The sequence below is a fragment of the Symphalangus syndactylus genome, chromosome 15, assembly GCF_028878055.3.
Source record: "Symphalangus syndactylus isolate Jambi chromosome 15, NHGRI_mSymSyn1-v2.1_pri, whole genome shotgun sequence".
In the NCBI taxonomy this organism is placed as follows: Eukaryota; Metazoa; Chordata; class Mammalia; order Primates; family Hylobatidae; genus Symphalangus; species Symphalangus syndactylus.
In genome coordinates this window covers 73,342,547-73,369,653 of record NC_072437.2, presented here as the reverse complement: position 1 = coordinate 73,369,653, position 27,107 = coordinate 73,342,547, and the positions used below count along the sequence as shown (strand labels likewise).

Sequence of the window (27,107 nt, the reverse complement as noted above, 5' to 3'; positions counted from 1 at the left end):
TCTTCATAATAAAGCTTGCTGTTGCTCACTCTTTGGGTCCGCATCAACTTAAAGATCTGTAACACACACCACAAGGGTCTGACTTCATTCCTGAAGTCAGCGAGACCACAAACCCATCAGGAAGAAGAGACAATTCTGGACGTGCCACCTTTAAGAACTGTAACACCACGAGGTCCGTGGCTTCATTCTTGAAATCAGTGAGACCAAGAACCCATCAGAAGGAAGAAACTCCAGACACACCACCTTTATGTCCCAAATGGCTGGGAGGCCCATGCAACCACACCTGGCTAATGTTTAAAATTTTTGTAGAGATGGAGTCTTGCTGTGTTGCCCAGCCTGGTCTAGAACTCCTTGCCTCAAGTAATCTTCCCACCTTGAAGTTCTCAGATTTACTCTATTGAATTTTACCATATCTGCCTTAAGTATATCAAACCCAGCCTGGTGGCACACACATGTAAGTTCCAGCTACTTGGGAGGCTGAGGTGGGAGGACTGCTTAGCCCAATGGTTTCAGGTTACAGAGAGAAAAAAAAAGTATAACAATCTCACCAGTAAGAAAACTCTTCTACATTAACCCAATCTAATGTCTACTCTGTAACCTTAGGCAATTCACTTAAACTCTATAGATTCCAAATATATCTTTGATAAAGTGTAGCGGCTGGATAAGATACCACTAGTATTGATGATGGTATGTAAAAGTAACAGCTGACATTCATCAAGCAGTCACCATGCACCAGACCCAGTGTCGGGTACTGTGTGTCACTTAATTCTTTAGGACCCTTAATGGCAGAATATTATCAGTCCTAGTTTACAGATGAGGAATCCAGGGCACAAAGAGTTAAATAACTTGTTCACAAGTCACACAGGAAGTGGTGGACTCAGGATTTTTTCTTGACCCTTAAGACCTGAGTAGCCACTGTCAGTGACTTTGATGAGATATTAAATGCAGCACCTACCTGTGCACAGCAGAATCTTGCCCCGCGTCAGGTACTTGATGGTTTCTGATGTTTTTCTGAGACATTCCTCCGAAAGATAGGGAGGATCTGCTATTACGATGTCAAAACTATGTGCAGCAATTTTTTCGGGTAAGTCCAATGGATTATTGTAATCATAGAAAATAAACTCCTCTCCATACATGGCAAATCTTTTGTCATATTCAAAGATGTATATAGAAAAGTTTTCTCTGCACAGCTCTCTGAGTTTCTGGTAAACACTAGGGGCACTCACACATGCGATTCTAGGAGACAAAATGAACACACTCATGAAACATCTTTAATAGAGAGATTATGGCGTTAACAACTTCTTCACTAAACAATACATAGGTCCGAGTGCTCAGATTTTCTTACAGGAAGCAATAATGCAAACTAGTGTAACAGTCAATGTTGAGAAAAGACTTTATAGTGTCTCACTTTTTTTTTTTTTTTTTTTTTGAGACGGAGTCTCGCTTTGTCGCCCAGGCTGGAGTGCAGTGGCGCAATCTCGGCTCACTGCAAGCTCCGCCTCCCGGGTTCACGCCATTCTCCTGCCTCAGCCTCTCCGAGTAGCTGGGACTACAGGCGCCCGCCACCACGCCCGGCTAATTTTTTGTATTTTTAGTAGAGACGGGGTTTCACCGTGGTCTCGATCTCCTGACCTCGTGATCCGCCCGCCTCGGCCTCCCAAAGTGCTGGGATTATAAGCGTGAGCCACCGCGCCCAGCCTAGTGTCTCACTTTTAAGGAATCTGGTACTTAAAAGTCTGTAACTTATAAATTTTTTTTCTTTTTTTTTTTTTGAGATGCAGTCTCACTCTGTTGCCAAGGCTGGAGGGAAGTGGCGTGATCTTGGCTCACTGCAACCTCTGCCTCCTGGGTTCAAGCTATTCTCCTGCTATTCCTCCCGAATAGCTGGGATTACAGGCGCGTGCCACTGCACCTGGCTAATTTTTTTGTATAGTAGAAATGGGGTTTCATCATGTTGGCTAGGCTGGTCTTGAACTGCTGACCTCAGGTATCAGCCTGCCTCGGCCTCCCAAAGTGCTGGGATTACAGGTGTGAGCCACCGCGCCCGGCCTATAGCTTATAATTTTGAGGTATGAAAGGCTATAGTTTTTATAGTGAAAAATGTAAAATAGCAGGAATACATATGACAAAATTTAGATGTAGTTAGCTCAAAGCCTAAATTTACCTATTATTTTCATGCTAGGCCTTTGATATTTATTTTAAATACTTTTTGTCCCAAAACTAAATACTATAAACTCATTTTGTAATATTCATGATCTTGAAAGATAAACCCAAATAACTCAACTCACTCCAGTTTTCCATAAAGATACATTAAAATGTGCTCTCACTGCAGACAAGCTATTCTGAATTTCTGCTTTGCTTCTTTTTTGTATAAGGAAATTAAAGTATCTATCTCATTACAGCAGCCCAGTTTATGAATGGGTAGTGTTTTAAGAGTTAACTGTTAAAATGAACTGCCAAAAAGCTAGAAGTAACCTAAATATGGAATTATTGAGTTGACTGTGATACACCTATTTTTTTTTTTTTTTGAGACAAGGTCTCACTCTGTTGCCCAGGCTGGAGTGCAGTGGCATGACCTCGGCTCACTGAAACCTCTGCCTTCTGGGTTCAAGCGAGTCTCCTGCCTCAGCCTCCTGAGTAGCTGGGATTACAGGCACCCACCACCACGCCTGGCTAATTTGTGTAATTTTAGTAGAGACAGGGTTTCACCATCTTGGCCAGGCTGGTCTTGAACTCCTGACTTCATGATCCAACTGCCTTGGCCTCCCAAAGTACTGAGATTACAGGTGTGAGCCACTATGCCTGGCCACTAATTTTTTTTATAGAGACAGGGTTTTGCCACTTTACCCAGGCTGGTCTCAAACTCCAGAGCTCAAGCCATCTGCCTGCCTTGGCCTCCCAAAGGAGGCATGAGCCACTGTGCCCAGCTGGTATGCCTATTACAATGGAAAGTTCTGTGGCCATTTAAAAAAGGCTGAAGCAGCCCTCTCTATGCTGATACGGAATGATCTCTGAGCTCTATTCAAGGAACAGAACAGTGTAAAGTATGCTTTCATGGGAGTGGGAATATATGCATATAGATGTACAGGTGACCTCTAGAAGGTGTCCAAGAGACAGTGACCATGGCTGCCTCATGGGAGAGTGCCTGGGGGACCTGGATACAATAGATAAGAGAGTGACCTTTTCTCACAATTCCTTTGTCACGTTTGGATTTTTATATGTGCATACATTGTCATTCAAAAAAGGACCTAATTTAAAAATTACGCTCAGCTTTAAAAATGTGTGATGCATTTCCAACAGAGACAATGTTACCCGTCTTACTTAGGTACCCATGCCAGGCTAAGCAGGCTTCTCAGCCCAAAGACACTGCAACAGATAATAGAACACGTGATGTCGCATAATGTTTCTATGGAAACATGTGTTTCCCTGCTGGCAGGACACAACTCTCCCTGCACAGCAGCTCTAGAGCAGGGCAGTGGGAGGGGAAAAGAAGCTGGAGTACAGTGGGATCATAGCCTCACTGCGCTGACAGAGAATGAACTGCAACCAAAGATTATATATGCACACTATGAAAATATCTTCCGATAAAGAAGGTGAAATAAAGATATTTTCAGACAACAAAATTGCCTCCAGCAGGCATTCCCTGAGAAATCCACCTGAAGGATGTACTTCAGGTAGGACAGTGTCCAGGATGCAAGAAGGAATGAGAGCAGAAAGACTGGTGGGTCTGGTGGGGATGGTGGTGGGATGGCAGCAGTGGGATCAGAGAACCTGTGTTGAAAGCCCAGCTTTGCCACTTCCCACTGGTGACCTTCTGCAGGTGGCTGAACCTCTGGTCTCAGTGTCTGTCTTTAAACTGGAGAGTGTAACAGGAACTGTTGCACAGAGATGTGAGGATAGAATGAGATGACCCTGACAATGCACTTACAACAGGAGAGGGCACACAGTAAGCACTCAATAAATGCGGTTCTTATTCATCTTTAAAATGATGACTTAGTTCCTATGAATACTGAAGTTGACTTTCAGAGATTAAAAGTTGCTTCCAAGGCCCTCATATTAGTGGCAAAAAAGAAACTCTATGTAAAAGCAGTGTCACTAAGAAAAACCTACTAAACCACTACATATAATCAAAAAAAGAAAAAGAACAGTTAAAAGAAAAATGGAAGATTTCCCACTAAAGATGGCAGATTGAACACATTCATATAAATTTGCTCCCTCATGAAAGCCCACTAAAAACAAGAGTGCAATTTCATGTTGTCTTATTTAGGAATACAAGAGCAAAAACCAAAGGGCATGTCAGCAGAGACTAAAGACATCACACTGACAAAGCGAACAGCAGACGGGTGGGCAGTGGGGCTCGGCAGACTTGCAATGGGTGAATCCTACACTGGCAGCTGGAAAGCTGAAAAGCGCCCTGGTTCACGTGGTGGCATACCCGAGGACTCAGGAAGCGACAGAACCTGGTAACTCAAGAAGCAGAGGTGAAGGTGGGGCCAAAACTGGGAGGTTTTACTGAAAGGTCCATTTTAAGAAGCAATTCATTCTCAGGATTCTCTGCTATATCCCAAAGCCTGCCCCCACCACCATGACTGTGGCAGAAAACTGGAGGAGTGTTCTCTGGATGGGGAAATGCTTAGAAGGAGGATGCCAGGCACAGCGGATGATGATGTACCATGTGGAAATTAGGAGGATTAAGTTAAACGCATTGGATGATGAAACTTCTAGCCTTTCAGTCACATGCCTCCAAGGATGATGCCAACTAGATGAATAACTTCCAGTCAGGAATTAGGAGAATCTTCCCTGGACCACTGACAAAACTACAAGAAAAGTCTTAGACACGGGGGGGTTCCCTAGGAGAACGGCTCATTCAGATGCTCCAACTGTAGAGATCAAAGCAGATGAGGCTCCCAGTTTTCCAGTGCCCCACCCTTCAATGTCCACAGACATTTAAGGAACATAGATTAGATAAATATATCATATGAAATTAACAAACAGAAAAAGCATTTTGGAGTAAATAGAGACTATGGAGGGAGAAGAGAACTTTAAAAAATTCTATAATATCCTCAAAAGGATGAACAAGACACAATAATAAAGAAATACTCAAAGACCAAAAAAAGAGCTGCAGACAATTGCAAGCATGGAAGCAGATATGGTAAACTCAGCAGGAAGTTTAGAAGATAAAGTGCAGGGATTCTCCCAGAAAGTAAAGAGACAATGAATAGAAAAAGAAGCAAATTAGAAGATCAGGTCCAATATTCAAAGAATAGAAGTTCCAAAAAGAGGAACAGAAAAAAAAAAAAAAAAGTAGGGAAAGAAATAATTTAAGATAATTTTCTTAAACTGAAGGACACGTGTGTTGAGGATGAATGGGCCCTTTAGGACCCAGGACAATAGATAAAAACTCCACAGTGAGGCACATTGAATACCGGGGATTAAGAGAAAATCCGAAGCTTGCTGTGGGCATGGATAGAAAAAAGCAAGTTTCCTATAAGAAATCAGAATGATACTGGATTTGTCAGCAGCATGTATGGAAGTTTGGAGACAATGCAGCAATGCCTTCAAAACCTGGAATCTGCTGTCCAACAAAACCATCACAATCAAGAGGAAGGGTAGGAAAAAAGCATTTTCAGACACGAAAGGTTCTAAAAACTTCCCTCCTACGTGCCTTTTCTGTAGCAGCTATCGGAGGAGGTGTGCCACCATGGTAAGGCTGTAAAACTAAGGATCGGGGTACAGGAAATAGGGAATCTAGAACAAAAGACAGGTATAAGGACTCCAGCATGATGATGAAGGGCGATACCAAGAAAAGAGGTGTAGTAAAACCAGCGCAAGACCATGCACACTGGGACAGGTTGCAGAGCCCCGGAAATAGGTTTTTTTTTAAAGTAGTTGAAATATGTTTGAACTTACTGACAGGATATTTAGACAAAGAGTTTGGGGGTTAATCAGAGATACCGATATAGAATACATTAAGCCTTTTAGAACCATTTGACTTTTTTTTTTTTTTGAGACAGAGTCTCACTCTGTCCCCCAGGCTGGAGTGCAGTGGTGTGATCTTGGCACACTGCAACCTCTGCCTCCCAGGTTCAAGCCATTCTCCTGCCTCAGCCTCTTGGGTAGCTGGGATTACAGGATGCACCACCATGCCTGGCTAGTTTTGTATTTCATAGAAACAGGGTTTCACCATGTTGTCCAGGCTGGTCTCAAACTCCTAACCTCAGGTGATCCACCTGCCTCGGCCTCCCAAAGTGCTGGGATTTCAAGCAGGAGCCACCACGCCCAGTCACCATTTAACTGTTTATATGCATGCAAAGTTCTGATAAAAATAAAAACCAGGCCAGGCACGGTGGCTCACGCTTGTAATCCCAGCACTTTGGGAGGCTGAGGCAGGTGGATCACAAGGTCAGGAGTTCGAGACCAGCCTGGCTAATTTGGTGAAACCCCATCTCTACTAAAAATACAAAAATTAGGTGGGCATGGTGGCGTGTGCCTGTAGTCCCAGCTGCTTGGGAGGCTGAGGCAAGAGAATCGCTTGAATCCGGGAGGCGGAGGTTGCAGTTAGCCGGGATTGTACCACTATGCACTCTAGCCTGGGCAACAGAGTGAGACTCTGTCTCAAAATAAATAAATAAATACATACATACATACCAAATTAGCGAAAAAGAAAATCTATATTCTTAAAACTTCAAAAAGGTAAGATTTTCTCTTTTAAACTGAACTCTATAACTATAAAAATAAGAAACAGGTTAGAAAATGTTAAAAGGAAAAGAGGTAAGACATTTCACAATGAATAGGTTTCTGAGTGGGTCTCAACTCAGTGTTGAAGCAGGTCTTAATCTGTCATATGCTGCAAACCATGATCTACAATATTTACAGATTATAGTTTAGACTTCTTACAAACCATCTGTCATCCAGGAAGGACATTCAAAACATTACATTAGATGCCAAAAAGAACAAAATTTGAATCTCACCTGCCACCTTCTCCTACAGCTGCAATGGCCTCCTGTGCAAGTCGCAGAGCAGTTTCCTGACTATACCAAAACTGGCTCAATTGCTGTAACCGAGAAATGGGTTGATAGCATTTTAGAACTGGCATAAGCTTTGTTCTTTTAATTTATATATAATTCTATACCAGTGGACAGATGTTTTTAAAAAGTTTTTTTGAAAATTAATTTTTCTTCGAAATTACTTTAAATTAATACAAGCCCCTAATGAATTAATGGAATCTAGGCACTGAGTATCAATGGCTATTAACACCACAAAAGGAGACAACCAGTGTTTTTCCCGATAGAACATACCCCTATCTTTGTGTGAGTTTTGCCAAAAAAAAATAGAACTTGAATCTGATTAGGTTCAACCAGCAATGAACAGAATTACAAACACAGAGGATGGAAGAATGAGTTCACTAACACCAGAGGATGCAATCAGCAAAATCCAGACTGTGCTCCTTCCCCACAGCCTCATCTTACCTTATGCATGTTTCCTCAATTACTTGTTTTTCCCTTGGGGGCAAGTTTGTTTTTCATCTTACTCCTTCTGCTTCATGCTGATTGATGATTTTTTAAAAATTTCTAGTGATCTTTAATTATCTATTCATAGTTATAAATTAAGCAGAAGTTTAATGGAAGTAGTAGTATGGTTTTCCTCTACAATCATCCAAACCTATTTCTCCAACATGCCTTTCTTCCCTGAATGGCAGGCTGGGGGCAGCCAGTTGCATGGGGCGTGCCAACTGGGGGTTCTCTGCTTTAAAAATCTGCCCTGTGTGGAAACAACTCAAATGCCCATCAACTAATGGATAGAAAAAATGTGGTACATCCTTACAATGAAATATTATTTGGCCATAAAAAGGAACAGGGTACTCATACATGCTACATGGATGAGCCTTGGAAACGTTACATTGAACGAAAGAAATCAGACACCAAAGGTCACATACTGTGTAATTCCATTTATATGAAATATCCAAAGTAGTAAGTCTACAAAGACAGAAAGTAGATTAGTGGTTGCCAGGTGTTGGGAGGATTGGGGAATTAGGAGGTGACAGCTAAACGACATAGGGTTTCTTTCAGAGGCAACGAAAATGTTCTAAAATTGACGGTGGTGATAGTTTTGGGTCCAGAATTGGTGGGTTCTTGGTCTCGTTGACTTCAAGAATGAAGCTGCAGACCCTCGCGGTAAGTGTTACAATTCTTAAAGACAGTGTGTCCGGAGTTTGTTCCTTCTGATGTTCAGACGTGTTCGGAGTTTCTTCCTTTTGGTGGGTTCGTGGTCTCGCTGGCTTCAGGAGTGAAGCTGCAGACCTTCGCAATGAGTATTACAGCTCTTAAGATGGCACTTCTGGAGTTGTTAATTCCTCCCATCTGGAGTTGTTCCTTCCTCTCAGTGGGTTAGCAATCTCGCTGGCTTCAGGAGTGAAGCTGCAAACCTTCACAGTAAGTGTTATAACTCATAAAGCCAACGCGGACCCAAAGAACGAGCAGCAGCACTTACGGTGCACAACAAAAGAACAAAGCTTCCACACCATGAAACGGAACCCAGGATGATTGTCACAGCTGGCCAAGGGCAGCCTGCTTTTATTGCCTTATCTGACCCCACCCACATCCTGCTGATTGGTCCATTTTACAAAGCGCTGATTGGCCCATTTTACAGAGAGCTGATTGGTCCGTTTTACAGAGAGCTGATTGGCCCATTTTACAGACAGCTGATTGGTCTGTTTTGACAGGGTGCTGATTGGTGCATTTACAAACCTTGAGCTAGACACAGAGTGCTGATTGGTGCATTTACAATCCCTGAGCTAGACACAGAGTGCTGACTGGTGCGTTTACAATCCTCTAGCTAGAAATAAAAGTTCTCCAAGTCTCCACCGGATTAGCTAGACACAGAGCACTGATTGGTGTGTTTACAATCTTTTAGCTAGATATAGAGTGCTGATTGGTGCATTTACAATCCTCTAGCTAGACATAAAAGTTTTCCAAGTGCCCACCAGACTCAGGGGCCTGGCTGGCTTCACCTAGTAGATCCCGTGCTGGGGCTGCTGGCAGAGCTGCCCACCAGTCCCATGCCACGTGCCTGTGCTTCTCAGCCCTTGGGCAGTGGATGCGACCGGGCACCGCAGAGCAGGGGGCGACGCCCGTCAGAGAGGCTCAGGCTGCGTGGGAGCCCACAGTGGGGGAGGAGGCTCGGGCATGGCGGGCTGCAGGTCCCGAGCCCTGCCCTGCGGGGAGGCAGCTGAGGGCCAGCGAGAATTCAAGCACGGCGCAGGCGGGCCGTCAGTGCTGGGGGACCTGGCGCACCCTCCGCAGCTGCTGGCCTGGGTGCTAAGCCCCTCACTGCCTGGGGCCAGTGGCGCCAGCTGGCCGCTCCAAGTGCGGGGCCGCCGAGCCCGCACCCACCTGGAACTCACGCTGGCCTGTGAACGCCTAGCACACAGCCCCAGTTCCTGCCGGCGCCTCTTCCTCCACACCTCCCTGCAAGCGGAGGGAGCCGGTTCCGGCCTCGCCCAGCCCAGAGAGGGGCTCCCACAGTGCAGCGGCAGGCTGAAGGGCTCCTCAAGCACGGCCAGAGTGGGCGCTGAGGCCAAGGAGGCGTCGAGGGCAAGCGAGGGTCAGTTGACCTATCTGTGAATTTACTAAAAACCACTGACTTGTCGGATGTGGTGGCTCACGCCTGTAATCCCAGCACTTTGGGAGGCCGAGGCGGGTGGATCACCTGAAGCCAGGAGTTCGAGCCAGCCTAGTCAACATGGTGAAACCCTGCTTCTACTAAAAATACAAAATATTAGCCGGGCGTGGTGGCACGTGCCTGTAATCCCAGCTACTCGGGACACTGAGGCAGGAGAATCGCTTGAACCCAGGAGGCGGAGATTGCAGTAAGCCAAGATTGCACCATTGTGCTCCAGGCTGGGCGACAGAGTGAGACTCAGTCTCAAAACAAAACAAAAAAACCATTGACGTCTACACTTTTAATAGGTGAATTTATGGTATGTGAATTATATCTCAACAAAACTGAGATCTGCTTAAATAAGGAGAGCTTTACTTAGAGTATGGAGGATTTTTGTGTACTTCCTTCCTGAATGGAGCTGCCTTTTTCCTTCTTTTATGCAATGGTGGAGCTCTGGAGTTATCTTAGATTCTATTCTGTGTCTCTTTCTGGCTTTCCTACCCAAATTAGGGCATCCCAAAGCAGATTCTCCAGTTTGTTTAGTGAAAAAATCCTCAGAGATTCAGCCTGGAGGTGAGTACCTCCGATTCTATGTATGCCTTCTGGATATGATCAGAAGAAGGGGAAGAGACCAACTGGCCCAAAGATGTCAGCAGGCCGTCCTTTAATTAATCACGCAGAAATTGGCCCATGAGCCACTTTTACCACTTATGTTCACAGGCTCTGAGTTTGGAACCCAGAGTCTCTGTTTCTTTTCTGGAAGACAGACTGTCATCTTTGCTCCAGTTCCCGGAGGGGCTGGTAGTTTTCCCTGCTGTTCCACAGACCATCTTACACCCACTTTCTTTCTTTCTTCCATTAATTTACTGAAATTTCTGTCAATAGCATCCTTTGTTGTTTTTTAACATTGTAATTACCTTTTTTTTTTTGAGATGGAGTCTTGCTCTGTTGCCAGGCTGGAGTGCAGTAGTGCAATCTCAGCTCACTGCAACCTCCATCTCCCGGATTCAAGCAGTTCTCCTGCCTCAGCCTCCCGAGTAGCTGGGATTACAGGTGCACACCACTATGCCCAGCTAATTTTTGTATTTTTAGTAGAGATGGGGTCTCATCATGTTGGCCAAGATGGTCTCAATCTCTTGACCTCGTGATCTGCCTCCTTGGCCTCCCAAAGTGCTGGGATTACAGGGGTGAGCCACCGTGCCCAGCTTGTAATTACTTTTTAAAAACATCTTTACTCTTCATTCAATGGAAGAGAAAAGTGATCATTCATATGACCAGTCTACCATCTTGAGTCAGAAGGTAACAATCTTACTTAGTACACAAATTTTACCTCTACAGACTTAACTTTGCAACCTAACATTGTAAGGCATCATAGCTGAGTTTCTTAAATAAAACTAAGAAACTTACACTTGACCCTTCCAGAGTTTACTTCCCTTTTGACAGTGATTTAATTATTCCTGTTACAAACATGCAACAATGAGTATTCTAAATATTCCTTTTTGTATATATGTGCATATAAAAATCTCTGTGTAGAGATTTTTAGAAATGGAATTCGTGGTTGCAGGGCATATACAGTTAATATTTTGGTAGATATTGCCAAATTGCCCTCCAAAAAGGTTGGACCAATTAAAATGACTACTAACATTTTACTCTTAACTTGCATTTCCCTATTGTACAGTTGAGTATCTTTTCCTATATTTTTATTTTTATTTTTATTTTGTCAGTTGTTGCTAGCATTCCCTAATTTTCCACTGGGTTTACTGTTTTATTATTGATTTATAGAAGATCTTTATACAGTCTTCGAGAAAAAAAATGACAGGTGTCAAATAGAACTAGCTTGCAACTAGTACCTAGGCCCAGATGTTCCCTACTTAACAGAAACTATTTCAAAGAACACCAACATCAGACTGAGTTATTCCTGTGATGGAGCAAGATAAAAATGTGACCATTGTGTAATCATATCTGAGTACAGATAAAACAAGAACACTGTGCAAATCACAAAAATGACCATGAATGTCTCTTTCCCAGCTAACATGAGTGCCTGTTGATACTTTACCAATTACACCTTTAACTCCATTTGATTTCTCCCACCTCCTACATAATAATTATTCTGGCTTTCTGACAAAGTTGCTCCAACACCTAATGCAAGCCAAACTCACAGAATAATCTCCTCTTAGCTGCCTCTTACTGAGATGTCCCACAGGCTGCCCATGGTCCTCAGCCTCTCTTGTTGCAACAAGTAACAGACCCCACTCTGTTTGCCTACAGGTGTGTTTCCTGGTATCTTTGGCTGGTGGGCATGGACATCTGGATATTAATCCTTTGCTCTCATGCATGAGACAAATATTTTCTCCTCGTCTTTCTCTTGTCTCTTAAACTTGTTTATGGTATCTTCTGTTATCAATAAGTTTCTTATTTTGTCAATGTTATCAATCTTCTCCTTTATGATTCTTAGTTTTGACTTGTTTTTCTACCTTAGATCATAAAAATATTATCCTATATTTTCTTTTAATACTTTTATTATTTATTTTTATTGAGACAGAGTCTCACTCTGTCGCCCAGCCTGGAGTGCAGTGGCGCAATCTCAGCTCACTACAACCTCCACCTCTGAAGTTGAAACGATTCTCCTGCGTCAGACTCCCAAGTAGCTGGGATTACAGGTTGCTGGGGCCTGGCTAATTTTTGTATTTTTAGTAGAGATGAGGTTTCACCATGTTAACCAGGCTGCTCTCGAACTCCTGACCTCAAGTGATCTGCCTGCCTCAGCCTCCCAAAGTGCTGGGATTATAAGCATGAGCCAACGTGCCTGGCCTAATACTTTTACTATTTTTATGTTTAGCTCTTTAATCCACCTTGACTTTAACTTTGTGTGTGGATTATAAAGACTGAATTTTTTTTTCCAAATCTAGGATACATCAGGACTCAATTTACACCTGTCACTTTCTCTCAGTGGGTTTCCTTAACTTCCTCTCCATCTCAAAAGTCTGGGGAGGTGTTTTGCATTTTGCTCCAATCATCACTTTTGTCTTAGAATAGTTTGCTTGAGAGCAAGGGCAGTGTTTTGACTTTGTGCTTTTTTTTTTCGTATTTTTATTTTACTTTCAGTTCTGGGATACATGTGCAGAATGTGCAGGTTTGTTGCATAGGTATACATATGCCATGGTGGTTTGGGGCACCAATCAACCCATCATATAGGTTTTAAGCCCCGCATGCATTAGATATTTGCCCTAATGCTCTCCCTTCCCTTGTCCCCCACCCCCTGACAGGCCCCACTGTGTGATGTTCCCCTCCCTATGTCCATGCCATGTGTTCTCATTGTTCAGTTCCCACTCATGAGTGAGAACAAGCGGTGTTTGGTTTTCTGTTCCTGTGTTAGCTTGCTGAGAATGATGGCTTCTACCTTCTTCCATATCCCTGCAAAGGACATGAACTCATCCTTTTTTATGACTGCATAGTATTCCATGGTGTATATGTGCCACATTTTCTTAATCCAGTCTGTCACGGATGGGCATTTGGGTTGGTTCCAAGTCTTTGCTACTGTAAACAGTGCTACAATAAACATATGTGTGCATGTGTCTTTATAGCAGAATGACATAATCCTTTGGGTATATACCCAGTAATGAGTCAAATGGTATTTCTCGTTCTAGAGCCTTGAGGAATTGCCACACTGTTTTCCACAATGGTTGAACTAATTTACACTCCCACCAACAGTGTAAAAGCATTCCTATTTCTCCACAGCCATGCCAGCCTGTTGTTTCCTGATTTTTTAATAATCACCATTCTAACTGGAGTGAGATGGTATCTCATTGTGGTTTTGATTTGCATTTCTCTAATGACCAGTGATGTTGAGTTTTTGTTCATATGTTTATCAGTCACATAAATGTCTTCTTTTGAGAAGTGTGTGTTCACATCCTTCGCCCACTTTTTGATGGGGCTGTTTTTTTCTTGTAAATTTGTTTATGTTCTTTATAGATTCGGGATATTAGACCTTTGTTAGATGAGTAGATTGCAAAAATTTTCTCCCATTCTGTAGGCTGCTGTTCACTCTGATGATAGTTTCTTCTGCTGTGCAGAAGCTCTTTAGTTTAATTAGATCCCATTTGCCAATGTTGGCTTTTGTTGCCATTGCTTTTGGTGTTTTAGACATGAAGTCTTTGCCCATGCCTATGTCCTGAATCGTATTGCCTAGGTTTTCTTCTAAGGTTTTTATGATTTGGGGTTTTACATTTAAGTCTTTAATCCATCTTCAGTTAATTTTTGTATAAGGTGTAAGGAAGGGGCCCAGTTTCTCTTTTCTGCATATGGCTAGCCAGTTTTCCCAGCATTATTTATTAAATAGGGAATCCTTTCCCCATTGCTTGTTTTTGTCATGTTTGTCAAAGATCAGATGGTTGTAGATATATGGTGTTATTTCTGAGATCTCTGTTCTGTTCCATTGGTCTATATATCTGTTTTGGCACCAGTGCCATGCTGTTTTGGTTACTGTAGCCTTGTAGTATAGTTTGAAGTCAGGTAGTGTGATGCCTCCAGCTTTGCTCTTTTTGCTTAGGATTGTCTTGGCTATATGGGCTCTTTTTTCTTTCCATATGAAATTAAAGTAGGTTTTTCTAATTCTGCAAAGAAAGTCAATGGTAGCTTGATGGGAATAGCATTGAATCTATAAATTACTTTGGGCAGTATGGGCATTTTCACAATATTGATTCTTCCTATCCAAGAGCATGGAATTTTTTTCCATTTGTTTATGTCTTCTTTTATTTCCTTGAGCAGTAGTTTGTAGTTCTCCTTGAAGAGGTCCTTCACGTCCCTTGTAAGTTGTATTCCTAGGTATTTTCTTCTCTTTGTAGCAACTGTGAATGGGAGTTCACTCATGATTTGGCTCTCTGCTTGTCTATTATTGGACCTTTTAAAAGGTTTATCTGGATGGTCTTACTAATATGGAATGGTTCTAAATCACTCAAAACAAGACGGCAGGCCAGGCACGGTGGCTCACGCCTGTAATCTCAGCACTTTGGGAGGCTGAGGTGGGTGGATCACGAGGTCAGGAGTTCAAGACCAGCCTGGTCAAGATGGTGAAACCCCATCTCTTCTAAAAATACAAAAATTAGCTGGGCATGGTGGCGGGGGCCTGTAATCCCAGCTACTTGGGAGGCTGAGGCAGAGAACTGCTTGAAACTGGGAGGCGGAGGTTGCAATAAGCCGAGATTGTGCCACTGCACTCCAGCCTGGGTGACAGAGCGAGACTCCGTCTTGAAAAAAATAAAAATAAAAGTAAAAATAAAACAAGATGGCATTCAAAATGACTATAACAATTAAAACAAGGTACAATTCAAAGTGGCACGTGGTATGAATGAAAACATTAATAACACATATTTAAACCAATAAATATTTACTGAATATAATGAAAAAGAGAATTGCTTCAAATATTTCCCATCTGGATGTCTGCATGCTATTTGCTGAATATTCACTCATAAGTCCACGTTTAAAATATTTCCAAAGACAAAATGTACATATACATGTGGGTGTATGTATTAATTCATATCTACATCTGTCTATCCATTATTATTATTTTTTTAGATGGAGTCTCACTCTTGTCACCAAGGCTGGAGTGCAATGGCGCAATGTCGGCTCACTGCAGCCTCCGCTTCCCAGGTTCAAGTGATTCTCCTGCCTCAGCCTCCCAAGTAGCTGGGATTACAAGTCCATGCCACCACACCCGGCTATTTTTTGTATTTTTAGTAGAGACGGGGTTTCACCATGTTGGTCAGGCTGGTCTCGCACTCCTGACCTCGTGATCCACCCGCCTTGGCTTCCCAAAGTGCTGGGATTAGAGGTGTGAGCCACCGTGCCTGGCCATGTCTATCCATTCTTATCTACAGGAAAAATGCCTAGCTCTGACCTCTATCTCTGCAAAGGACAGCTGGAAGAAAGCCCCTAGCATACAGAGAATGGAAGCGTTTTGAGTTCACTTGATTTCGGAGGTGGCAGACAGTATCTGCTACCATGCACCATAAGTGGTAAGAGTTGTCTGCTGGTTGACTACTGAACTGCCCTTCTTCCTCACTCCAACACCATCAGGGCACAATGATAGATTTTGGCTCTTCCTCATATCATTCCATAAAGATAAAGAGTCCCACTCCTTTTTTAAGATATTTGAAATACAACCTTATTCTGATTCTAAATGAAAAGGAGTAAGAATGACAGTAACAAACAAGATTTCACCGCTGAGCATTGTGATGTGACTGTAGCAGTCTTGTATTTGAAACTCAAGAAGAAATCAACTGCATTCCAAAACAGCTAAATACGCAAGTCCGAACAATTAAGGTATTTTTAAAACTGTGACATTTACTTTGAAGCCCATTCATCTCCAGCATCCCACAGATGAAGCACACGTTCCACTTACCTACATAATAAATGGGCACATTTGTTACCTACATAATAAATGTTGCACTGCTGATCTCACAGGACAAATAAAACTAGACTTCTGATGCTGGGCTCCAGCTTCATTCTCACAGGTTATCATCCTCATCAGGGAGATGATGATCTCTGAACAACTTCTATTTAAATCGTGCTCATATTGCACTGTTGATGCTGAGTCCATGACAGCCTCTGATGGGGCAAGGGCAGGTATGGCAACAAACTCCAAGTTAGGGTCTCCAATAAGCTTCCTAGCAAGCCAGGGGAAGAGCTTTTCAAAGTTGCAGCAACTTTTGGCAGAAATATCATAGTACTGAAGATTCTTTTTTTGGTGGAAGAGAACAGATTTTGCCTTCACTTTCCTGTCCTTTATATCCACTCAGTTGCCCTCAACACAATGGGGATGATTTCACATAATCGTACCAGATCTCTGTGCCAGTTAGGCACATTCTTTTTTTTTTTTTTTTTGAGATGGAGTGTCTCTCTGTCACCCAGGCTGGAGTGCAATGGCACGATCTCAGCTCACTGCAGCCTCCACCTCCGGGTTCAAGAGATTCTTCTGCCTCAGCTTCCCAAGTAGCTGGGATTACAGGCACATGCCACCACGCCTGGCTAATTTTTCTATTTTTGTAGAGACGGGGTTTCACCATGTTGGCCAGGCTGGTCTTAAACTCCTGACGTCAGGTGATCTGCCCACCTCGGCCTCCCAAAGTACTGGGATTACAGGCGTGAGCCACCACAGGATCTCGGCACATTCTTGTAACTCACTCTTGATGTCACGTCAAACATTATCATGGCATGCTGGGCTTGGGTATAATAGCCATCTCTCACTCCACCAAATTTCTTCTGGCCAGCTGTATCCCATACAATGAATGGGTCCTCTGTTGGTGTGCAACACAAGGCAATGAACCTCAATACCCAAGGTAGCTATGTACGTCTCAAATTCACCAATTGACATTTCATAAATGTAGTTTTTCCAGTACCACCATCACCAACCAATACAAGTTTGAACTGGACTTGGGACTCTCCTTGGGCAGTCATCATGATGTTCCTTCCAGAATTGTCTTTGTGCCTGTCCAACTGAAGAGAACCCTGCTCTTAATATGTTACATGAACATGGCTTTAAACGTCAAAAGCAGGCCAGGTGTGGTGGCTTACACCTGTAATCCCAGCACTTTGGGAGGCCAAGGCGGGCGGATGAGACCAGCTTGGCTAACATGGTGAAACCCCGTCTCTACTAAAAATACAAAGAAATTAGCTGGGCGTGGTGGCAGGCGCCTGTAGTCCCAGCTACTCAGGAGGTGAGGCAGGAGAATGGCGTGAACCCAGGAGGCAGAGCTTGCAGTGAGGTGAGATTGCACCACTGCACTCCAACCTGGGCGATAGAGCGAGACTCCATCCAAAAAAAAAAAAAAGTCAAAAGCACTACTAGGCTTATAAAGAAAAACAATAGTCTTCTATCCCATGACCCCCTGCCATTGAGCCTCACTCCTCAGAAGCAACCCTTTTCAACTTTTGGCTCTTTCTCTGATCATTTATTGCCACATCTCTAAATACTACATTTTAAATGCTATCCCTTGATAATCCACCGTATATATACTATGTATTTATTATGTAGATGAGGATTTTCCTCTCTCATACACATCATTTGCCTTTCCTTCACCCTCCTAATATATAGTTTTTTTTGTTGTTGTTGTTGTTTTTTGAGCCAGAGTCTCACTCTGTCACCCAGGCTGGCGTGCAGTGGCATGATCTCGGCTCACTGCAACCTCTGCCTCCCAGGCTCAAATGATCCTCCCACCTCAGCCTCCCAAGTAGCTGGGACTACAGGCACACGCCACAATACCTGGCTAATTTTTGTATTTTGAGTAGACATGGGATTTGCCGTGTTGGCCAGGATGGTCTCAAACTCCTGACCTCAGGAAATCTACCCTGCTAGGCCTCCCAAAGTGGTAGAATTACAGGCGTGAGCCACCGTGCCCAGCCCCAGTGTAGTTTTAAAGCAAGTTTTGGTTAGTTAGAATTAAGTGTCAGTGTTCATTATTGAGCCAAGTGGTATACTATAATTGCTTTTCCTTTCAGTAGAATTCCTTCTTGTTTTTCCTAGAGTAAGTAAATGCATGACTGTTTCATTTGCTTGGTTAGTTTGTATTTATCCCTAATTCTTCTAACATCCTCTATTGGCCTTTCAATACAATTTTCTACATATTGGATATCCTATCACTTTTATATTTCCCCAAAGATCTCTGTTCTGGAACACGCCATCCTCCTACTACAATGTAGATTGGCTGCTCTCCAGACTTGCAGCACAACCGTTACACTGGGATATTCTGTGTCACCATCATCCTGGGAATTCCCTCTCCTACTATATGCATCAGATTTCCTATTCCTTGGAGCTCATGTCTTCTTTCTTCTCACTTGCAGCAAACCCTCCTACAGCTCTTGAGAAGTACACAAGAGGTCAACGTAATGAGACTTGTCATATCTAAAATGTTTTTATTTTATCCTCACACGAGTAATAGTTTAGCTGGGTATAGAATTCTAGGCTACAGTTGGTGTGGTAGTATGTGTATAATCCCAGCTACTCAGGAAGCTGAGTTTGAGGATTGCTTGAGCCCAGGAGTTTGAGACTAGCCTGGGCAACATAGTGAGACTCCATTTCAAAAAAGAAAAGAAAAGGAAAAATAATTCTAGGGTGAACAAAATTTTCACTCAAAATGTTGAATGTATCACTCTATTTTTAAAAGTTTCTAATAAAGCTATTGAGAAGTGCAATGTAACTCATAGTCCGAAGACTTTGTGGGAGACCCGTTTTTCTTCTGGAAGGTTCTAGGATGCTCTTTGTCATCTGTATCCAGAATTTTCATAATCATCATAATCATGTATCTTCATCAGGGTCTTCAGTTCTGGGAAATTTCTAATATTCTTTAAAGCTTTCCTTCCCTCTTCATTTTTTGTTCTGTTTTTCTGGAATCTTATTTGTTGAATATTGAGCCTCCTGGATTTATCTGCTAGTTTTCCAATGTCTTCTTTCCTATTTGTACATATTTATGGGATACATGTTATATTTCATTACATGCACAGAATGTGTAATGATCAAGTCAGGGTATTTAGGGTATCCATCACCTTGAGTATTTATCTTGTGTTGGGAATGTTTCAAGTCCTCTCTGCTAGCTATATTGCAATATACAATACACTATTGTTAACTATAGTCACCCTACTCTGCTATAGAACATCAGATCTTATTCTTTCTATTTAACTATATGTTTGTACTCATTTACCAATCTCTTTTCATCACCCCCACCCCACCTTCCCAGCCTCTGGTATCTATCATTCTATTCTCTATCTCCATGACATCAACATTTTTAGCCTCCGCATATAAGAATATGCAATATTTGTCTTTCTGTGCCTGGCTTATTTCACTTAACATAATGACCTCCAGTTCCATCCACTTTGCTGCAAATGACATAATTTCACTACTTTTTATGGCTAAACAGTATTCCATTGTGTATATATATCACATTTTCTTTATTCATTAATTTGTTGATGGACAGGTTGATTCCTATCCTTGTTATTGTGAATAGTGCTGCAAGAAACATGAGGAGCAGGTAAGTTTTTGATATACTAATTTCTTTTTCTTTGAATAAATATTCAGTAGTGAGACTGCTAGGTCATATGGTAATTCTGGTTTTAGTTTTTTGAGAAATCACTATACTGTTTTCCATAGTAACTATAGTAATTTACATTCCCACCAATGGTGTATAAGAGTTCCCTTTCCTCCACACTCTTACCAGTACCTGCTATTTTTAATCTTTTTAATAATAGCCATTCTGGGATAACATTACATCTCACTGTGGTTTTGATTTGCATAACCCTAATGATTAGTAATGTTGAGCCCTTCCTCATATACCAGTTGGCCATTTGTATGTCTTCTTTTGAGGAATGTCTATTGAGGTCCTTTGCCCATTTTAATGGGATTATTTGGTTTTGAAATTTTGGTTGAGTTTCTTATATATTCTAGATATGAGTCCATTGTCAGATGAATAGTTTTCAAATATTTTATACATCTCAATGGGTTGCCTCTCCATTCTGCTGATTGTTTCCTTTGCTGTGTAGAAGCATTTAAATTTCATAGAGTCCCATTTGTCTATTTTTGTTTCTTGTGCTTTTGAGGTATTAGCCATAAAATCTTTGCCTAGACCAATGTTCTGAAGTGTGTCCCTTATGTTTTTGTCTAGAAGTTTTATAGTTTCAGGCCATAGTCTTAAGTCTAATTCATCTTGAGTTGACTTTTGCATATGGTGAGAGATAGGGGTCCTGTTTCATTCTTCTGCATATGGATATCTAATATTTCTAACACCATTTATTGAAGAGGTGTCTTTTGCCCTTGGCACCTTTGTCAAAAATCAGTTGGCTATGGATATGTGGATTAATTTCTGGGTTCTCTATTCTGTTCCATTGGTCTATGTGTCTGTTGTAATACCGATACCATGCTGTTTTGGTTACTATAGCCTTGTAACATCATTTGAATTCAGGTAGTGTGATGCCTCCACCCTTGTTCTGTTCGCTCAGGATTGCTTTGGCCATTCAGGCTGTTTTTTGGTTCCATAGGAATTTCAGGACTTTTTTTTTTCTGTGAAAAATGACATTAGTATTGATAGGGATTGTACTGGATATATACATTGCTTTGGGTATGATCATTTTAACTATGATTATTCTTTCAATCCGTGAGCACGGGATGTCTTTCCATTTGCTGGTGTCTTCAATTTCTTTCCTCAGAGTTTTGTAGTCTTCCTTGTAGAAACCTTTCACCTCCTTGGTTAAATTTATTACTAGGTATTTCTTTTTCTTGTAGCTATTGTAAACAGGATTGCCTTCTCGATTTCTTTCTCAGCTAGTTCATTACTGGTGTATGGAAATGCTACTGATTTTTGTATGTTGATTTTGTATCCTGCAATCTTATTGAATTTATAAGATCTAAAAGTTTTTTCCTGGAGTCTTTAGGTTTCTCTAGGTGTAAGATCATGTCATGTCATCTATAAAGAGGGACAATTTGACTTCTTTTCCAATTTAGATGCTTTTTATTTCTTTTTCTTGCCCAATTGTCCTAGTTAGGACTTCCAGTACTATGTTAAATAGCAGTGGTGGAAGTGGGCAGGCTTATCTTATTCCTGATCTTAGAGGAAAGACTTTCAGCTTTTCCCCATTCAGTATGATGTTAGCTGTGGGTTTATCACATATAGCCTTTATTATGATGAGGTATGTTCCTTTATGCCTAATTTGTTGAGAGTTTTTATCATGAAGGGATGTTGAATTTTTTAAAATGCTTTTTCTGCAGCTATTGAGATGATCATATAATATTTGTCCTTCAGTCTGTTGATGTGATGTTATTATGTTTATTGATTTGCAGGTGTTGAACCTTCCTTGAATCTCTAGGATAAATCCCACTTAATCATGGTGCAATATTTTTTTGATGTACTATTGGGTTCTATTTACTAGTATTTTGTTGAGGACTTTTGTGTCTATATTCATCTGGGATACTGGCCTGTAATTTTCTTTATTTCTTACATTATTGTCTGGTTTTGGTGTCAGGATAATGCTGGCCTCATAGAATGAATTAGGGAGAATTCTCTCCACTTCAAACTTCTGGAATAATTTAAAGATAATTGGTATTGATTATTCTTTTTAAGTTTGGTAGAATTCAGCAGTAAAGTCATCTGGTCCTGGACTTCGGTTGTCACGTCCCCTTTATTTCTGATTTTATTTATTTTTGTCTTTTGTCTTTTTTCTTGGTTAGTCTAGCTAGTAGTTTACTGGTTTTCCCTATGTTTTCAAAAAGCCAACTTTTCATTGATCCATTAAATATTTTTTATTCTGCATTTTGTTTAGTTCTGTCTGCTCTTTATTATTTCTTTCCTTCTACTGATTTTGGGACTGGTTTGTTCTTGCTTTTCTAGTTTCTTAAGTTGCATTGTTAGATTATTTATTTGAAACCTTCCTACTTTCTAGATGTAGATTTTTATTGCTATAAACTTCACTCTTAGCACTGCTTTTGCTGTATTCCATAGATTTTGGTATGTTGTGTTTTGATTTTCCATTGTTTCAGGAAATTTTTGGACTTCCTCTTTAATTTCATCCCTGACCTAATGATCATTCAGGAGAATATTTAAATTCCCTGTATTTTTAGTTTCCAAAGTTTCTCCTGTTATTGATTTCTAGTTTTATTCTGTTATGACCCGAGAAGATATCTGACATTTCAATTTTTCAAAAATTGTTGAGACTTGTTTTCTGTCCGAACATAACCACATGGAACTGGAGAAGGTTCCATATGATGATGAGAAGAATGCATATTCTATAGCTGTTGGATGCTATGTTCTGCAAACGTCTCTTAAGTCCATTGGTCTAAAGTGCAGTTTAAATACAATGTTTCTTTGTTAATTTTCTATGTAGATGATCTATCTAATGTTGGAGTATCCAGATATTACTGTATTCATGCCTATCTCTCCTTTTAGATGTAATAAGATCTGCTTTATACATCAGGTGCTCCAGTGTTGGGTCCATATATGTTTAGAATCATTGTTTACTCTAGCTGAATTGATCGCTTTATCATTATATAATAATCTTGTTTCTTTGTACTGTTTTTTTACTTAAAATCTGCTTTATCTGATATAAGCACAGCTAGTCCTGCTTGTTTTTGGTTTCCTTGTGCATGGAATATCTTTTTTTTTTCCATCCCTTTACTTTCAGTCTGTATGTCTTTACAGGTAAGATGAGTTTCTTGTAGGCAGCATATAGGTGGATCAGGTTTTTTTTTCTTTAAATCTGTTCAGGCAGTCTCTATCTTCTAAGAGGAAAGTGTAATCCATTTACATTCAAGGTTGTTGTTGATATGTGAGGGCTTATTCCTAACATTTTATTAATTTATTTCTGGTTGTCTTGTACATCCTTTGTTCCTTTCTTTCTCTCTTACTGTTTATCATTATGGTTTGGTGGTTTTCTGTGTTTGCTTTACCAGTGGGTTTTATACTTTAGTGTATTTCCATGATGGTAGATTTCATCCTTTTGCTTCAATGTGTAGGACTCCTTTAAGTATTTCTTGCAGGGCTGGTCTAGAGGTGATGAATTTCCTCAGCTTTTACTTGTCTGGGAGTCTTGATTTCTCTTTCATTTGCGAAGAATAATTTTGCTGGGTATAGAATCTTTTGTTGGTAGTTTTTTTTTCTTTCAATATTTTGAATATATCACCCCATTCTCTCCTGGCATGTAAGATTTCTGCTGAGAATATGCTGTTAGTCTGATGAAGTTTCCCTTTTAAGTGACTAGTCATTTTGTCTTGCTGTTTTTAGAATTCTCTTTGACTTTTGACTTCCAACAGTTTGACAATAATGTGCCATGAAGAATACTTTTTTGAATTTAATCTGTTTGGGAATCTCTAAGCTTCCTGTATCTGGATGTGTAAATCTCTTTCTAGACTTGGGAAGTTTTCAGCTATTATTCCATGAAATAGGTTTTCTATCTCTTTTGTCTTCGCTTTGCCTTCTGGGACCCTGAAAATTTTTAAAAAGCCAGGCACAGTAGCTCCTGCCTGTAATCCCAGCAGTTTGGGAGGCCAAGGCAGGCAGATAATTTCAAGGCCAGCCTGGCCAACATGGTAAAACCCTGTCTCTACCAAAAATACAAAAAAAAAAAAAATCACCAGGTGTAGTGGCACACACCTGTAGGCACAAGAATCGCTTGAAACAAGGAGGCAGGTGTTGCAGTGAGCCGAGATCGCACCACTGCACTCAAGCCTGGGTGACAGAGTGGGACTCTGCCTTGGAGAAAAAGAAAATTAAAAAAAAAATTGGCCACTTATGGTGTCCCTTACATCATGTAGGGGAAGATGGAGCCAGGCTGAGCAGGCCTGTACTCAGGATTCCCGGTGGAAACAGCAGTACCTGTGCTATTCTTAGGGAGGGTGGTGTGGCTGTCAGTGGCAGCAGCCATAAACGGGAGGTTGGGAAGGGCACACTTTGGCCCTAGTCATGGCTATAAGCAGGGTAGCTTTTCCTAAGGGAACTTTTAATTGTGCAGTGGTCCTGCTACTACCGGCAGTGGGGTTGCTTGCTGCCAATGGCTCACACTTCACCCCTGGTGGCAGCAGACCACAGCAACCTCAGCTGAGTCTGGGGGAAGTCAATGGGGCTCCAGAGATGTGGAGATGCAGGAGCTGTTGGGTGTCATGGCAGGATGCAGTCTTGTGGGAGCTGGGCTCTCAAAACAGTGCCTTGTGTGGGACTTGGCATGTGCTCCCTATCTGGAGCAGTGCCATCACATGGTCTCTAGGCAGTTCCCTATGTTTGCCTCAGGGCCTTCATGGGCCAAAAGGGCTCTTCTGTGGCTAGAATTGCAGAATCCTTGGTGGGAATATAAACTGCTAGAAGTCACTCACTTAGCCTTTCCCCACACTGGGGGCCTCTCCAGGATCCTAATTGATCCCTGTCAAGCAGGCTGCCTCATTTCCTCTCCGTCCTCACCTTAGGTGTTTCCTGTCACTTCCCTGTTGAATTCCAGCATTTTCTCTAAAGTAGTCTATTTGAAGTGAGATTATTGGCTCAATATTTTGATTCTTATTTGTGGAGGAGGCAAGTACCCAATACCTCTAGTAGACATCATGGCTAAATCTTGTCTGTCAATTTTTATGCTTTCTACATTTCCTCAATTTTATAATCAAACCAAAGTTTCAAAATTAGAAAACGTGTTAATTCTAAGCAGTGGGATTAGGACTAGTTTTCATAATTAGAAAAAAAGTACATAGTATTTTAAAAATTAAGCAGAAGGAAAAAAGAAAAAGACAGACCACCTCAAGAATAATGCAGTACTTCAAATTTCCTATATTTTTTACTTACAGAAGCATCAAGCTAGAAGGTAAACAGACATAAAGAAGGGAAACAGTGAGAAAGAGGCTTTAGAATAAGTGGAACATGTGGAATAAATGGAAAGAAACATGTTTATCACAGTTAGCTTCAAACAGGGTAAATAGGAAAAGTTTATATAACTCAGAGATCCAAACTGGACACAAAAATATTAAAGACTATAAAAAATGATAAGCATACAGAAGCTTCCTTCCAGCTGCAAAGTGTTGAAGATACAGCTATTATCAAGGGGTAGTCACAGACAAACTTCAAGCCTTGTCTATTTCCCAACTATTTCCTTTAAAGAAAAAATTATAGGTTCCAGGTCATGTTAGGAGTTTCCTTCAACTCATTTTTTTCTAATCCCTATTGTAATTCAGATGATAAAAATATAATTGAAATATATATTATACACCAGAAACTATTAGTATCTTCTTTAAATTTCCTTCTCATCAATTTTTCAACACATGTTTAAGTTTAGTTCCCCAATTTCCGGCAATGATAATATTTTCTGTTTCCACCAGGATTTCTGGGGTCCATAAAAACTGGTAGGGTGTATCTGTATCCAAGAATGAAGCAGAAGTTTGTATTGGACATAATAAGGTATTATTGACAGAGGCAGACAAATGCCTAGGCAGATGGGATGGGTCCCCAGGAAAACCCCACCTCCAAGATGAAGACAGTTTAAAGCCTGAAAGCCAAGCTACAAGTTAAATCCTTGGAACAGATTGAGAACTTGTCTTCCTGTTTGCACACTTTCCTCTCATTGTTCTCCACCCTTTACCTATTTTACATATACTTACCCTTTCCTATTTGTTTTTTCTACACTGTTGTGCCCACCTTTGAGTGGTGCCTTCACCTTCACCTTTTTTGCATACTCACAAACCAACAGCACATACTCCCCATTCTGAGTCCATAAAGGGCCCCACACCCAGCCACATGGGGTAACTATCCCCTAAACCTGCGTCCCGTCTCTGCTGAAAGCAGTTTTCATCACTCATTAAAATTCTTCCCCATCCTCTTCACCCTCCAATGTCCCTCATATCCTCATTCTTCTTGGACGCAGAAGAACAACTTGGGAACCGCTGAACATGGGTACGAGCTGTAACACAGCCAAGCTGGGGCACACCAGCGTGGCCGAGCAAGGCCCAGGAGGGGTGTTGCCAGCTGAGGGTCCCTGGCTTGCAAAGTGACCAAGAGGAGAAATCCTGCATCATTATCTCCTTATTTGAAAAACCCCATCTTCTGATCACCAACCAGCCTGATAGTCAGAATCAAGAACAGCTGTTCAAGAAAAGCTGTTACACTGTTCTAAAATGTTCACTGACTGCTTTCTGTCTTAGCTCCCCATAGAGAAGTTCAGATCCCAAATGACAGGTGACAGAGATTCCAGTTTTAGGTGAGACAGACAAACACTGGACTAATGCACAGAGTAGGTTCCACATCAATACTTCCTGATGGCTGTGAAATGCATTTACTTACCCAATTCTCTTCTATTATTCCAATGTTATATTTATCTTCCTCGCCTGGGTCAATTTGTTGCTTTTGCTCAGCATAAAATTCCTGGAGAGCTGCTAAAGCATGGGCAGAAAGCTGGGGTGTCTCATCATCTTCCAAATCACTCATTTCACAAGTTGTTTATAATCTGCAGATCAAGAAATAAATGTTCTGTGCAGATTTTGTTTCCCCTTCCATCCAGTAATAATTTTTAAAAATTTTTATTTAACAGCAAGGATCCAAACTGAAGTGAGTTTTATACAAGTAAACCAAAAATAAAATCCTAAGCCCCCCCTAAGAAGAATAAATCCCTCTTCTGTGGCCAAGTAAACCTGAAAAACCAGGCCATGATGGGAAGGACATGTCTCATTATATTCTCCTTCCTTTGGACTTCAGACACAACTGACTAGTATAAACATTAAAACAGAGATCTTAAGAGTGACAAAACAGGCTCTTTGTAGCAATAAGATATCAAATTCCAATCTGACTCTAGTATAGTACACACAACAGGTAACAGGCCCCGAAAGAAGTTGAAGTATTTTATCCCCAAATATATTTTTTGACATATTTTGAAATGGCCCTGCAAAGCTGTCTCCTGTGGAGAAAATCTACAAACTGTAGATAATCCCCTTCCCTTTCCAG

The 27,107-nt window shown here is 41.3% G+C and overlaps 1 protein-coding gene and 1 pseudogene across 5 annotated transcripts in view; both read right to left on the bottom strand.

The window, feature by feature from the left end:
- Positions 1-27,107, bottom strand: part of EEF1AKMT1 (EEF1A lysine methyltransferase 1) — a 46,517-nt gene that overhangs the window by 1,883 nt on the left and 17,527 nt on the right. For 4 of the 5 annotated variants that reach the window (XM_055244203.2, XM_055244204.2, XM_063619032.1 and 1 more), the window contains exons 2-4: positions 26,451-26,613; positions 6,972-7,054; positions 956-1,236 (exon numbers count right to left, since the gene is read on the bottom strand). In XM_055244203.2, the coding sequence (XP_055100178.2) occupies positions 956-1,236; positions 6,972-7,054; positions 26,451-26,594 (508 nt within the window). In that variant the 5' untranslated portion in view covers positions 26,595-26,613. Of the gene's footprint in view, positions 1-955; positions 1,237-6,971; positions 7,055-7,469; positions 7,964-26,450; positions 26,614-27,107 lie in introns of those variants that run through there. The other variant, XM_063619033.1, reaches the window with a different exon arrangement.
- LOC129463564 (GTP-binding nuclear protein Ran-like) lies at positions 15,377-17,477 on the bottom strand (annotated as a pseudogene).